This window comes from Etheostoma cragini, chromosome 1 (genome assembly GCF_013103735.1).
Source record: "Etheostoma cragini isolate CJK2018 chromosome 1, CSU_Ecrag_1.0, whole genome shotgun sequence".
In the NCBI taxonomy this organism is placed as follows: Eukaryota; Metazoa; Chordata; class Actinopteri; order Perciformes; family Percidae; genus Etheostoma; species Etheostoma cragini.
The window spans coordinates 33,447,204-33,461,071 of NC_048407.1; the positions used below are offsets into that span (position 1 = coordinate 33,447,204).

At 43.8% G+C, this 13,868-nt stretch overlaps 1 protein-coding gene across 1 annotated transcript in view; it reads right to left on the reverse strand.

Annotated features, from left to right (window-relative positions):
• Positions 1 to 13,868, reverse strand: part of LOC117955424 (SH3 and multiple ankyrin repeat domains protein 2-like) — a 128,260-nt gene that overhangs the window by 103,740 nt on the left and 10,652 nt on the right. The window contains exons 2-6 of the mRNA XM_034889972.1: positions 9,979 to 10,087; positions 4,179 to 4,330; positions 3,202 to 3,369; positions 748 to 893; positions 621 to 652 (exon numbers count right to left, since the gene is read on the reverse strand). Of these exons, the coding sequence (XP_034745863.1) occupies positions 621 to 652; positions 748 to 893; positions 3,202 to 3,369; positions 4,179 to 4,330; positions 9,979 to 10,087 (607 nt within the window). The remainder of the gene's footprint in view (positions 1 to 620; positions 653 to 747; positions 894 to 3,201; positions 3,370 to 4,178; positions 4,331 to 9,978; positions 10,088 to 13,868) is intronic.

The window sequence follows — 13,868 nt, forward strand, 5'->3', positions numbered from 1 at the left end:
CCTCATGTTGCCCTCATGTTGCCCTCATGTTGTCCTCATGTTGTCCTCATGTTGTCCTCATGTTGTCCCCATGTTGTCTTCATGTCATCTTCATGTTGCCCTCATGTTGTCCTATATCAATGTTCTTTTTAATTCCCCAAAATAACATGATTGATTCCACCCAACGCTCTTTGCCAAGTACACATCTCTACTTTCATTCATTTTGGGGCGTCTTATTCAATTTTATAGCATTGTAAAACAAACTGAAGTGTTTTTGAAATAGTATTGAGTAAAAGTTGACATATTCCAGTCTGTGATTATCATCAACATCCATTCCTTTAATTTTAGTCTCAATAATTCCTAATTTCCGCTTTTCTAACTCAAACATTAGGTTTAATTTCCTATAAATGAGATTTATTGACCATAAATTCCAAAAATAACTGTAAAACTAAAGTTAATAAGTTAGTGTTACGTAGTGTGGTAAACGTCAAAAAAGGGACAAACATTGGAAAAAAAGTCAAAAGTGTTGAAAAAAGGGACAAAAACGTAAGAAAATGTTAAAAACATTGATAAAAGGTGTCAACAAAAGTGTTGATTTTCAATTTTGACGGGAAGACAACACGAGGTATCTGTACTTCTACTTGAGTACGGGAAGGAAGTAGTTTTGCCATCTCTGGAGAACAGAGCACAGGATGTCGAGAAAAATGTAGGAAAAAACACACACACACACACACACAAACACACACACACACACACACACACACACACCTGTTCTTATGAAGTAGAGACGTGCTCACCTGGTTGTACAGGGCACAGATGTGGAGAGCGGCGTTCCCCGAGGCGTTCTGGGCGCTCATGTCTGCGCCGTAGAACAGCAGATGCTCCAGGTGTTGCACATGGCCGTGACGGCAAGCCTGCAAGACACACAGACACACACACACACACACACACACACACACACACACACACACACACACACACACACACACACACACACACACACACACACGGAGAGAGAGTCGGATGGAGCCTTCCAGTGGACAGCGGCTGCAGTAACAGGCTTGAGCCACTAGATGTCACTGTTCTACCGAGGAGATGAGACACAGCCGTCCCCTCAGTTTGACCCAGTCTCCAAACAGATGGGAGGATAGAGGAGTGTGTGCAGCGAAAGCTCAATGAAATGCACAGTTGCATGATTGAATTTGTCAAGACAGAGTGTAAAAAGACCCAAACTGTCCAGGCCGAGCAGGAAGCTCTTAGGCTCTTATTTTTTATAGGACATTATTTTCAGGGACTTGACATGGGCGCATGCTCTAACAGGTGAGCTACCCAGGCGCCCTGGAAGCTGGTGTATTTGTCAACCAATGTCCTGTATAATGCTTGTTGTCATGGTGACACATGCCAGGTATGTGTTTAGTGTGTGTGTGTGTGTGGGGGGGGGGGCATTTTTAATATGGCCTCTTTACACAAGAGCTGCAAGGACTACTAGAATGACTGATTAGTTGAACTAACTGTTGATTTAATTGGAAAGTATTTAGATGATCGTTGAATCGTTTTAGTCGTCGTTATAGAAAAAAGTCAAAACTTCTCTGATTCCAGCGTGTTAAATGTGAAAATGTTCTAGTTTCTGTGTTCCTCTGGGACAGGAAGTGAATATCTCTGGGTTGAGGACGTCATCTTGGGCTTTGGGAAAAACTGATCCACACATCTAATCAATTATTTGAGAAAGTAATTGACATATTAATTGACAATTAAAATAACTGCAGCTCTAATATGTCTTTTCCACCAAGGCTAACCAGGAGCTGGTTCTGGTTCTGGTGCTGGTACCAGTTTGGTGCTGGTTCTACTCCAGTTCTCTAAGAACCAGCTGGATCTTCCCCAGCCTGAGAGCCAGCAGAGCGCTGGTTTCCTCCCCAGACCACGGTGGTTCTGGTCTCCCATCCATGTCCAAAGCTAACATTAACAGCTCTCTATGGTTAACAGCTGACCGGGGTATTCAAAAGGTTTTTCAAACGTCATGATAACCCCCCCCCCGCCCCCAGCACCTGACGTAAGTGGTTCTTATCTCTAGACCAGCGCTGGTTGGTGCTGAGTTGGAACCCGTGTTCTTGGCCCAGAACCAGGTTTATTTGTGTGGAAAAGCAAAGAACCGGTTCCATATCTGGCCCTGACTCCGAACCAGCACCAGAACCGCCTCGGTGGAAAAGACGCATAAGACCCATCCTTAGCCCCAGTCTGTCTGATGCTCCCTGTCCTGCCTGGCAGCTGATTGTTATCGAGTCTGAAACGAGAGCGATATGAGCAATGTGATGAAGCCGAAGGGCTTGAACACACACACAAATACACATTTACAAATACACACAACGCCGTGTGGAGACGGCGGGATCTACCTCAGCGGGGAACAGCTGCCGAGACAGCCGGGGGCTGCTGTGTGTGTGTTGGAGCAACGCTTACCCCAATACCAGCTGGTCCAAGTAACCAGACAGCCTGTGTGTGTGTGTCTGTGTGTGTGTGTGTGTGTGTCTGTGTGTCTGTGTGTGTGTGTGTGCGCCTGGCAGATCTAGTGATATCTAGAGACAATTGTTTTAGTCTCTCATAGCCAGACCTTCCTCCACAGCGCTGTGGGAGAAGGTCTGGTTAGTCCACGCAGCATTCTGGGAGGGGAGAAGAACCTGCTCTGGGTTATCGGCATTTCCTTAAACCAATCAGAATCGTCGTGGGCGGGGCTAAGCGCCGGACGGCGCCACGGTGCCGCTGCTAAACAGTCTCAGGAAGGAAGTTGTTTTGGTGGAACATGTGTACGTTCAAAAGTAGTTTTAGTCGTCAACGGAGAGTCCGACTGGACAGATAGTCTAGCTAGCTGTCTGGATTTACCCTGCAGAGATCTGAGGACCAGGTAACCATAGTCCTCAGATTGGACAGATAGTCTAGCTAGCTGTCTGGATTTACCCTGCAGAGACCTGAGGACCAGGTAACCATAGTCCAGAGGACGGGGACGGACATCCGGCCAAAAAATAACAAACATCCAACAAAATTTCCGGCGGCAGACGAACACTCCTGGAAATAAAAAGGTCGTTGACATAGACCACTAAGCGAATAATTGGCTAATCGGGACTCGGGGCATGCTCCCGAAATTGAAAATTTTAATAACAATCAAACAAACAATTATCCGAATACTCAATATTCAAATCCAGCCCTAGTGATGTGTGTGTGTGTGTGTACCTGGTGAACTTCATGCCAGCCGTTCTCGTCCTGGCAGCAGACCGAGGCGTGGTGGTTGAGCAGGAGCTCGCAGCAGCCCGGGTCCCCCCCAACCATCACGCTGTGGTACAGAGGAGTCAGACCACGGCTGTCCTTGTAGTCCGGAGAAGCTCCCAACTCCAGCAGGGTCTGTATGTATGGGTGGGTGTGTGTGTGTGTGTGTTCATGAGAGAGTGTGTGTGTGTGTGTAAAACAGAGAGAGGAGGGAGGGGGTGAAGGGTCAAGAACATACGATCCATCATTTATTAAGCAAGGCACAGTGTGGGGACAGGGAGCTAGCGGATGTGAGTTCCTTGGGTTCCTCCCTGATGTCTGTTAGATTTGTTTCTTCCCCCTACCAAAGACCAACGGGTTTCGATGCCTAACACTGGTTCCAGGAACATCTCCAATCTCACATCTGGATCAGAGAACATCTCACATCTTACATCTGGATCAGAGAACATCTCCAATCTCACATCTGGTTCCAAGAACATCTCCAATCTCACATCTGGATCCAAGAACATCTCCAATCTCACATCTGGATCCGAGAACATCTCCAATCTCACATCTGGATCCGAGAACATCTCCAATCTGACATCTGGATCAGAGAACATCTCACATTTTACATCTGGATCAGAGAACATCTCAAATCTGGATCAGAAGCATCTCGAATCTGGATCCAAGAACATCTCCAATCTCACATCTGGTTCCAAGAACATCTCCAATCTCACATCTGGATCAGAGAGCATCTCCAATCTCACATCTGGATCAGAGAACATCTCACATCCGAATCAGGGAACATCTTACATCTGGATCCGACAACATCTCACATTTCACATCTGGATCAGAGAACATCTCACATCTGGATCCAAGAACATCTCCAATCTCTTCATTCGTAACATGCAGCAACTTTAAGGTGGGGTGGAGAGCAGAGGACTGAGGAGAGCTACAGTCCTTACCGTGAGTGAGTCCAGGTTCCTGGAGCGTGCGGCTTTGTGGAGGGCGGTCATGCCGTCTTTGGCTCTGTAGTCCAGGTGAGCTCCGCCCGTCTTCAGCACCTTGATCAACCCCACCATGTTGTCCAGGTGAGCAGCAAACGTCAGAGGACTCTCTGGAAAAACAAGACACACACAGAACATCGCTTGTTAAAGACAAAATCCCGTTCATTTTTGATTGACAGCCATCATGTCTAGGCCACGTGTGTCAAACTCAATCAACTTCTGGAACCACAGCCATTCAAAAAGTGGCCAATCACTGTTGAGCTCTATTATAGAGCCGGTAAAGAGCAAGAAACCCACCCAGCAGAACCCAGATGATTGAAATATATGAAAGTAGGGTTGCTTTAAATAACACAAGACATGTGTTATTTCCCAGCAGGAGCTAAAAAAGCTAAAAAAGCTATTTTTTTTGTTTTGTTTCTCACGGGGATTCACAAGCTCATAAACATACTGCGACTAAACCAGGATCTGAATCCCGGCAACAGAACATCTCCAGGGTCTGATGCCGAGTGTCTGATGACACAAGTTTGTTTTCTTTGGTACAAACCAACAGGGGAACGAAAGAAAAGTGAGCTCGCATTTTTCCATTTGTTTGTTTTAAGTTTGCACTGAACACTTACAGGTAAAGTAGAGTTAGAGACTGGACCCAGCAGGTTCTTCCTCGGCTCGTTGGGGACATGCACACTACTACTAGGACAGTTTTTACCCATGAAAAGGGCTGTTTGGGAGGTAATTACCAGAATTGAATCTACAGATGGCGTCTAGAGGCTGCCGTATGTGAAATTCCATTGTGACTGTGGTTTTGTGCTACTTTATACAGTCATGGACGAAAATATTGGCACACCTGGAACTTTTCCAGAAAATGCACCCTTTCTCCAAAAGTGTGCCTACCAGGGTTACCTGGTCCTCAGGTCTCTGCAGGGTAAATCCAGACAGCTAGCTAGACTATCTGTCCAATCTGTGGACTATGGTTACCTGGTCCTCAGGTCTCTGCAGGGTAAATCCAGACAGCTAGCTAGACTATCTGTCCAATCTGAGTTTTCTGTTGACGACTAAACCTTGGAACGTACACACGTTCCACCAAAACGATGAATAAAATTAAGTAAAAAACCAAACTTAACCACGCCACTCTGCTCTTTATATGAGATTTCACAGGTTTTCTTATCAGGACACGTCACTGTTCAGGTTGTTATTACCTCTTTGGGACTGATGTTATCCAGGCGGCTCAAAGCAGGTCAATTGTCTTTCACAGCTAATTAGCATAATACAAACACTTTGCTGTGATTAAGTCATCAATGTAAATGCCAGTCTACATGAGGTCCTCCAAATAAAGACACTCAGAGCCAAGTGACATGCCGTGATTTCACTATGTCCTACTTTACAGAACTGATTTTACAATAAAGAAGAAATCAAGGTAGTTATCGGTTTACATGGCTTGACAGTAACTTTTTGAAGTATATTTACGTTTCACTCGTCCATAAAAAGTCACTTGTCTGTGTATGATTTCTCGTTTTATAAACTTTTTTTGTGTTTTTGCTAATGCCGAATTCGAACAAAGGTCGAAAGCATCCAACAATATCAACATTAATAGAAGTCAGCGGAACCCTTCAACAACAAAACAGGATCTCCAGACTCCATAATACTGTAAGTAATACTTCAAACACTGTGTATCACCAGAGGTAGTGGTGACAGGAACTTATACTATAGCTAAATGAATGATTTTGGTGACATGATGGATTTTTCGACGATTGTTGACAAGAGAAAAACACAGAAAATCCGCAACCTTGCCCTTAAGTTACCCTTAAGTAAGTTACCAGCTAGCTAGTTACCAGCTAGCTAAAACAGAATGAGACATTTTAGGCAACCAAAATATTCCAAATAACCCTTTGTGGTGTCCTCGGGTCAAATTGTACTGTTTCAAAGTGTTTTATATCTGAAATATCAGATTTCTTTCAACCATTTGCCCAAAAATCAAATGGATCTTCTTCAGGTAACATTAATGATTGCTTTCATTGAATTTTTTGGGTGTTTTATTGAATCTTATAGCATTTGAATTTTGTTTTTTTATGATTTCCAAACAGTATCCGGACTAAACTTCGACATCTACCCATCTGAGATCCACTGAGCTTCCTCTGATCTTAACTAGTAGTCAAAATAATTCCTAATTTCTGCCTTTTTAACTAAAAACATGTATAATTTGATATAAATTAGGTTTGTTGACCGTGAATTCCAAGAATAAGAATAATAAAACCTGTTATTCTATATATATTATATGTTATAATAGCAAATAAAGCTGATCCTGATGACAAAAACATTCAAATCACAGAAACCAAACCTCGCTGCTTAACCCTTGTTTCGGTATTTGGGGCAAATTGACCCGTTTCAAATTTTTACAGAAAGAAAGTTCAATTTTTTCTACCTGAAATCAGGGTCCTTTCCTTATTTCCTGTGATAAACATGTATTCCTGAGTCAGAACATTATTCTGGATATGACACTTATGTTGTTTCCATAGTGGATTTTTAACATGAATTATAACCTTATGACACAAAACAAACCCCACTTCCATGTTTAATAGTGTGCTAGTAGAGACTGATGCATTCCCTAAACATAGATGTTATCTCAGCTGCTGGAAATGGAGATAAAGACATTATTTGTTAATAGATTATGAAGTAAGATTTTATTTCAGAGTTTTTTTTAAAACCCCAAATAGGTCCCAGAGAGGGTCCCGAAAGCAAAGACCGTACAAGGGTTAAGGAGATTCAGCATTGATTTCACTTTGCAGACCCAGAAGCTTCACCCTATATATTTACAGTCTCTGGATAAAAGTGAACATATACCAAAAGGAAATTAAATCTCCATGTTTGTTGTGACAGCTTTGGTCATTTCGTCCCATCGTAAGCGTTTGAATGACAGCGAGAGGCTTCTTCATATAAAGGGATGGAAATGAGCCTCCATCTGTGCTGACTGGGTGCAGACATGAGCAAAAGGAAGAAAGAGGAGTGTGTTCACATTGTTAATCACAATGAAGAGCTTTTTACGGCTGGCTGTAATCTTTATCGGAGTAACAAGAGTCCTCATCAGCAGAGAAGCCTTTCCTCTTCAGCCACAAGGCGTTCACTTAACAGCAGCTCTCAGAGCCCATTAAGACAAACTCGGCTTAATAACGCTGTCTCCATTACCTTTATTTGTCTCAACAGACCAGGATTTTTCAAGCCAATCTCCTACACTCAACCCTGGCTGCGTTAAGAGCACCTGCACTGCTGAGATACCCTTGACATATTCATTAAACCATCATAAATAAACATAATTGTCAACCTTAATACTCAGGTAAACAAGCGGTGGTTACCAAATGATTGTAATGAGCTTTTAAAAACAGGCTACTTTAGATGAGTGCTACAATTTACAGTGATTTCCAGCAGTGGTAATTCCCTTCTCCCAACACAGCAAGCAAAAACAAAAACTAATTTCCAGAAAGGATTATTCATTTTGTTCTTTCTAAAAATATAAAAAAAGAACAGCCTTCTCACACTACAGTCGCTTCTTAAAACACACTTCCATAGGAGAGCCTTCCCCATTGTTTGACTTCACTTTATCCCTTTTATTTGATTGTATTTTACAAATGTTATATTTAGCTGTATTTTAGTCTTTCAGTGTTTTCATGCGTTTGTCTTTTTGTATTATTGTCTCTTGAATAGTCTTGTCTTTACACTTGTTAAAGCACTTTGTAACTTGTTTTTGAAAAATGCTCTACTTAATAAAGATTATTATTATTATTACTATTACAGGTGACCGAGCTTTCAAACAGTCGTTCCTGAACTGTGGAACGCTTCGCCTCATGTTTTAAGGGGGGAATGTGGGCCTAGAGGTTATAGAAGCGAGCTTGTGACAGGGTCGCTGGTTCAATCCCCAGATCGACAGGGTAAAACCTGGGTAGGGAAAGTGAAAGAGCAGTGCTAGTCCCTCCCTCATTACCACCTATGAGGTGCCCTTGAGCATATATAGGAGGCATATATCTCACACCTGGGCAGATAAACTGATCCTACCAGACTGGCAGCATGGCCATATATTATAAAAATGTATAATTGAGAATATATATTTTTTGTAATTTGGGTGAATTACCCTTTTAAACAGCCTGTTAAATCCAGACCTAGTTGAAGGCGGCAGTGTGAGCATGTTTGGCCGGTTGCCAAATATAAAAAGCTCCGCTAAGTACCTCTGAAGTGCACTTAAAAATGTACCACTGTTGCCTTGTGGGCTGCAGAGAAGGCTTTTGTTTGTGCGAGTATCTTCCAGGTGTGAGTTGTGTACCAGATATTCCTGCAGGGACGTGTGTGTGTGTGTGTGTGTGTTCAGTCAGCCCGCTGCAAACGGAGTAAATAGAGCTGTTGTAGCCAAATAATTGAGCAACCAGAGCTGGGAGTACTGAGCCGGGTCCTGATGTCAATGTGTTCTCGACACAGCTCACAAATGTTCCATAAGCACAAAGTGAGCAGGTGTTTTCCGTGCTACGCTAAAGGCTAGGTTAACAGTTACAAGGCCTCCCAGGCCCGGTTGTAGGCAGAGGGTCTGGTCTGGGGAGACTGCAACCCGGCAAAATTAAGAATATATCATATCCAACCATGCACATCCACTCACGTGTGCACTTGACTTTAGTTGCTCTGAAGCACATGGTTAACGTTGGATATTACTGCTAATTAAACAGGAAATAGGTACAAATAAGGGTACAAGTTGCCGAAATGGGTTTCCTCAGGCGGGATGCTGGTCTCCTCAGGAGGGGGGCTGGCGTCCCCCTTAGAGATCAGGTGAGAAGCTCAGTCATCCGAGAGGAGCTCGGAGTAGAGCCGCTGCTCCTTTGCGTCAAAAGGAGCCAGTTGAGGTGATTCGGGCATCTGGTAAGGATGCCTCCTGGGGGGGTTACTAGGGAGGTGGTCCAGGCACGTCCAGCTGGGAGGAGGCCTCGGGGAAGACCCAGGACTAGGTGGTGAGATTATATCTCCAACCTGGCCTGGGAACGCCTCGGGATCCCCCCCAGTCGGAGCTGGTTGATGTGGCTCGGGAAAGGGAAGTTTGGGGTCCCCTGCTGGAGCTGCTGCCCCCGAGACCTGATACCGGATATAAGCGGATGAAGGTGGATGGATGGATGGATAAACAGGAAATAGTTCCCAAAGCTGAGACTCAATCTTCATTTAACTAATTAACTGAGGTTAATTGATAAGCCCCGGTCAATACCACAAACAGAAGCAGGAAGTACAAAAGACTGGTCACCCTAACAGACCAGGTGCCGTTGAGTTTTACATCTGAAGTCTTTCTGTGTTTGGTGTATACTCTGTAAATAAAGTCTGAAATCTCCAGGTATTTCCTTTAGATTTCACAGTAATATGAATGTATATGATTTTTAAAGTAGAATACTGTAATACTGGTACATAACAACCTGGTAAACGTGTCAAAATCACAGTAGTCTAAGTATTACAGTAGAAATCACAGTAGTCTAAGTCTTACTGTAAAAAAAGTCACAATATAGCCACTATAGTGCTGTAAATAGTACAGTAAACTACTGTAATTTTACTTTGTTTATCTTATGTTGTGTTTAATTGTGTTGTATTTTACAGTGACTACATAAAATACTGAAAATGGAAGTATGGTACGGTCACTGTAAAAATAATTCACAGTAACTTGCTGCCATTTGTTTCCTGTAAGTTACTGTAAATTTTATGTTAAATGTGTTACAGTTTGTGATTGTTATGCAGAGTTTTGCCTCACCACCGGTCTCACTGTCGTGGTAATTGGGGTCGAAGCCCCTCTCCAACATCTTGGACACTTTGTCCACCTGGTTGTGCTGGATGAGGTCCATGAACTTCCTTAGATTGGCCTGCAGAACCAGAGACAAGAGAGAGAGAGAGAGAGAGAGAGAGAGAGAGAGAGAGAGAGAGAGAGCTTCATTACAGTGAGAAGAAGGAACAAATGGTGGTGGGTGTGAGAGAAAGAAAACAGGCAGGATGGAGGACCATAGATGTCAAAAGACTGAAATAGAAGTTGATATGGAGGAAGGTGTAAAGGGGTCAAACACAACTGAGAGTGAAAAGTGGAAGTGTTTAGCCACACAGTGTGAAACTGAGGAAACCAGGAAGAGGAGGAAGGGAAGAAGACATAGTTCAGAGTGTGTCGATCGTTGGGGAGTGGAACGGCTGCTCCTTTCTGTTCTCTTCCCGTCTGCTTTCTTTCCAGGCCGCATGATAAAAATAGATAAGAGAGCAGCTCCCTGAAGGAGAGGAGAAAATGAGGAATGAAGAGTGAGAAAGCAGAAGAGGAAAAAGACAATGGGTAGCAATGGAATAATAGACTGAGGAGCGAGGCACAGGAATAAATGAAGAGTAAAAATGGAGGGACATGGAGAGGGCGTAATGATGTCTTTGTCATATACTGTCGCCCCAGATCCGAATTCAAGTGCCTCAGCACATACACAGGAGAAGACATCATTTCCTATGATAATGCATGTTTTTTCCAACCATTTCAGAGCCGTACAGTGCTCATTTAGTGCATTTGTGACAGCGAGCACTCTCGCAGAAACAAATAATCCAAAAAGATCGGGCGTAATTTAGCCGATAACTGCAAAAAGATAGAAAAATATGCCCTGAATGGTCCGATCAGTGAAAGGTTTCCAACACCACGACGTCCAACAGTCTGCAGCTAAAGACACAGAAAAGACTAGCTGACCTTTGAGACACCGTGGACTCTAGGCTCGTTGGAGATGAGAAAAAAAAAAAGATAGAAAAATACGCCTAAATGGGCTCTATCCCGATCCAGGTCTTTAGCAGTCTGCAGCTAAAGACACAGAAAAGACAACGAGCCTAGTGTCTGCGCAGAATCGATCACCGGCGGTCACCGCCCGTTGCATGCTGGGTAGATTTGTGTCCGACTTGATCCCGACTCGCTCTGACGTCACGCACACGCGGGCAACGATGACATCACAAGAGCGAGGAGACGCAGGCGGCACGGTTGCTTTTCACCGACTGCAAGACCCGGGCGGACCCAGGCTACTTGTCTGATTTAAAGGGTTATTCTGTACAGAACACACGTTGTGTGGCTGATAGTTACGTTTAGAAGTCAGAGAGATTAAATCCGTTTAGATCACGACTCATCTACAGTCTGTTGTTAATTAACATCAGCAACAGATCACATGTAGAGAGCAACTCTGTCATAATTAAAACAACTAGAGACTGTGTACCAGCTGATATGTTAGTCTGATAGCATGTTATTAAATCGGAATCACACAAGTGTTTTTGTCACTTCCTGTTCAGCCTGAATGTTCCTGAAATCGGCTGGAAACTGTCCGACTTTACCGCATCTCTCCCCCCCCCCCCCCCGCTGCTGCCGCCTGCTCTTGTCCACTTTACAGTCGAGGCGCAGTTCATCTCGAACGAGCCGAATGCCATAGAAACGACACAGATGGGACTTAACGATGCATTCAATTACACCTCGTAAGCTCATGGTGCATTCAAGTGAAACTCGAGCCTTAACACTAACCCTAACCCTTTCCCCTAACACACTGTAAAAAACATCTCACTATCTGCTAGCTGCCTGTCCCCTAACACACTGTAAAAAACATCTCCTCACTATCTGCTAGCTGCCTGTCCCCTGAACACACTGTAAAAAACATCTCCTCACTATCTGCTAGCTGCCTGTCCCCAGAACACACTGTAAAAAACGCGGTCTCTGTAGACAACCCAGGCTCAACAGATGCCAACCTGCACACAAAACAACAGACACAACAAACAGTCTTCCAGCCAATATCCAACAAGAAGGATTTGGGGGTGGGGGTTGGGCATGGATGTGTTAGGGGGTTAGTGCACAGGGAGGCGGAGGTGACGGGGTGAGGAGGACGTCTCTTAGAGCACCTTTAATATTTAATGTTTCCACAGGTTTACTACCTAATAGTTTAACAGCTATGTTATATTATTATAGTGTCTGGCTGTGAAACCAAACAAGATCGAGCACAGGTATTGAGTGCTTGTGTTCAGATATCAACCATGATGAGTCACCGCCAGTTCAATATCTGGAAATGTCAGTGGTTCACGTACATGGCCCTGTGTTTTCATACGATGTTTTGTTTAATATAGCTGATATGGCTTGTGTGTGTGTGTGTGTGTGTGTGTGTGTGTGTCTGCAGGCCTGGTGAATCAGAGCCTGGAGGATAATGCCCTCTCGCTCTCGCTCTCCCTCTCGCTCTCCCTCGTTGCTGAAACAGGTGGGGAGGCTGGCGATTGATTGGCTGTCTCTGTGGGAGTTTGAGCCAACCACAGAGCACCAGATGGTCGGCAAACAGGATTAGCTCAAAAGTTAGGTCAGGCAAAGAAGTGAGAAAGAAAAGGACACGGTGGTAGAATGAATATATAATGGAAGAGCCACATTTCCCGGCTAATAACTTAGCATCTGTGTTGTCATCTCCCTGCACCACGTTGACAGAACATGTTTTTCCTCTTTGCCTTTTTCATTTTTCATCCCCTTCCCCTGTTGGGAAGGAGAGCAGCTGTCAGACAGTTTCCCAGTGTGTTGGTAACAGAGAGCTGCCAGAGACGCTTACGCTTTGGCTGAACTCCAGCTCTACAGTGGCTACGGGACTAGCCTTACACAACGACGAAGAGGCTAAACATCGCTAGTTTACAGTAGAGATCTGCTTCAATTCATGAGGGGGAAACGGAGATAAAGGGAAGAGGCTTCTGATGGGACTGGCAGGTAAAAAGAGACTCTTTTTGAGCTGTGTGCAGACTTTCAGATCATCACAGAGGAACAGGAAAGCTCCAAATAAGCCCAAATTCAGTGTGTTTACATGCAGTTTAAAAACCCAGTTATATTCACGTTAAGGCAGTTTCCCAAACACAGTGTAAACACCTTATACTGGTTCAAAATCAGAGTTCTCATACCCGCTTAATAGCTTAAAACCTTTTTAGGAAACCAATTTTCTTTGTAATTGAATAATGTATCGTAAATGAATAAATAAATATTCTTCTTTAAAATACAGAGGGCCTAAATATACACCCCCCTATGTTAAATTCCCATAGAGACAGGCACATTTTTATTTTTAAAGACCAGTTATTTCATGAATCAGGATACTCTGCATCCTGATCAAGTTCCCTTGCATTAAAATGATGCATGGACACGTGGACACATGGACACATGGACAAATGGATACATGAATACATGGACACATGGATACATGGACACATGGATACATGGACACATGGACACATGGATACATGGACACATGGACACATGGATACATGGACACATGGATACATGGATACATGGACACATGGACACATGGATACATGGACACATGGACACATGGATACATGGACACATGGATGCATGGACACATATATACATGGACACATGGATACATGGACACATGGACACATGGATACATGGATACATGGACACATGGATACATGGACACATGGACACATGGATACATGGACACATGGATGCATGGACACATGGATGCATGGACACATATATACATGGACACATGGATACATGGACACATGGACACATGGATACATGGACACATGGACACATGGACACATGGACACATGGACACATGGATACATGGACACATGGATACATGGACACATGGACACATGGATACATGG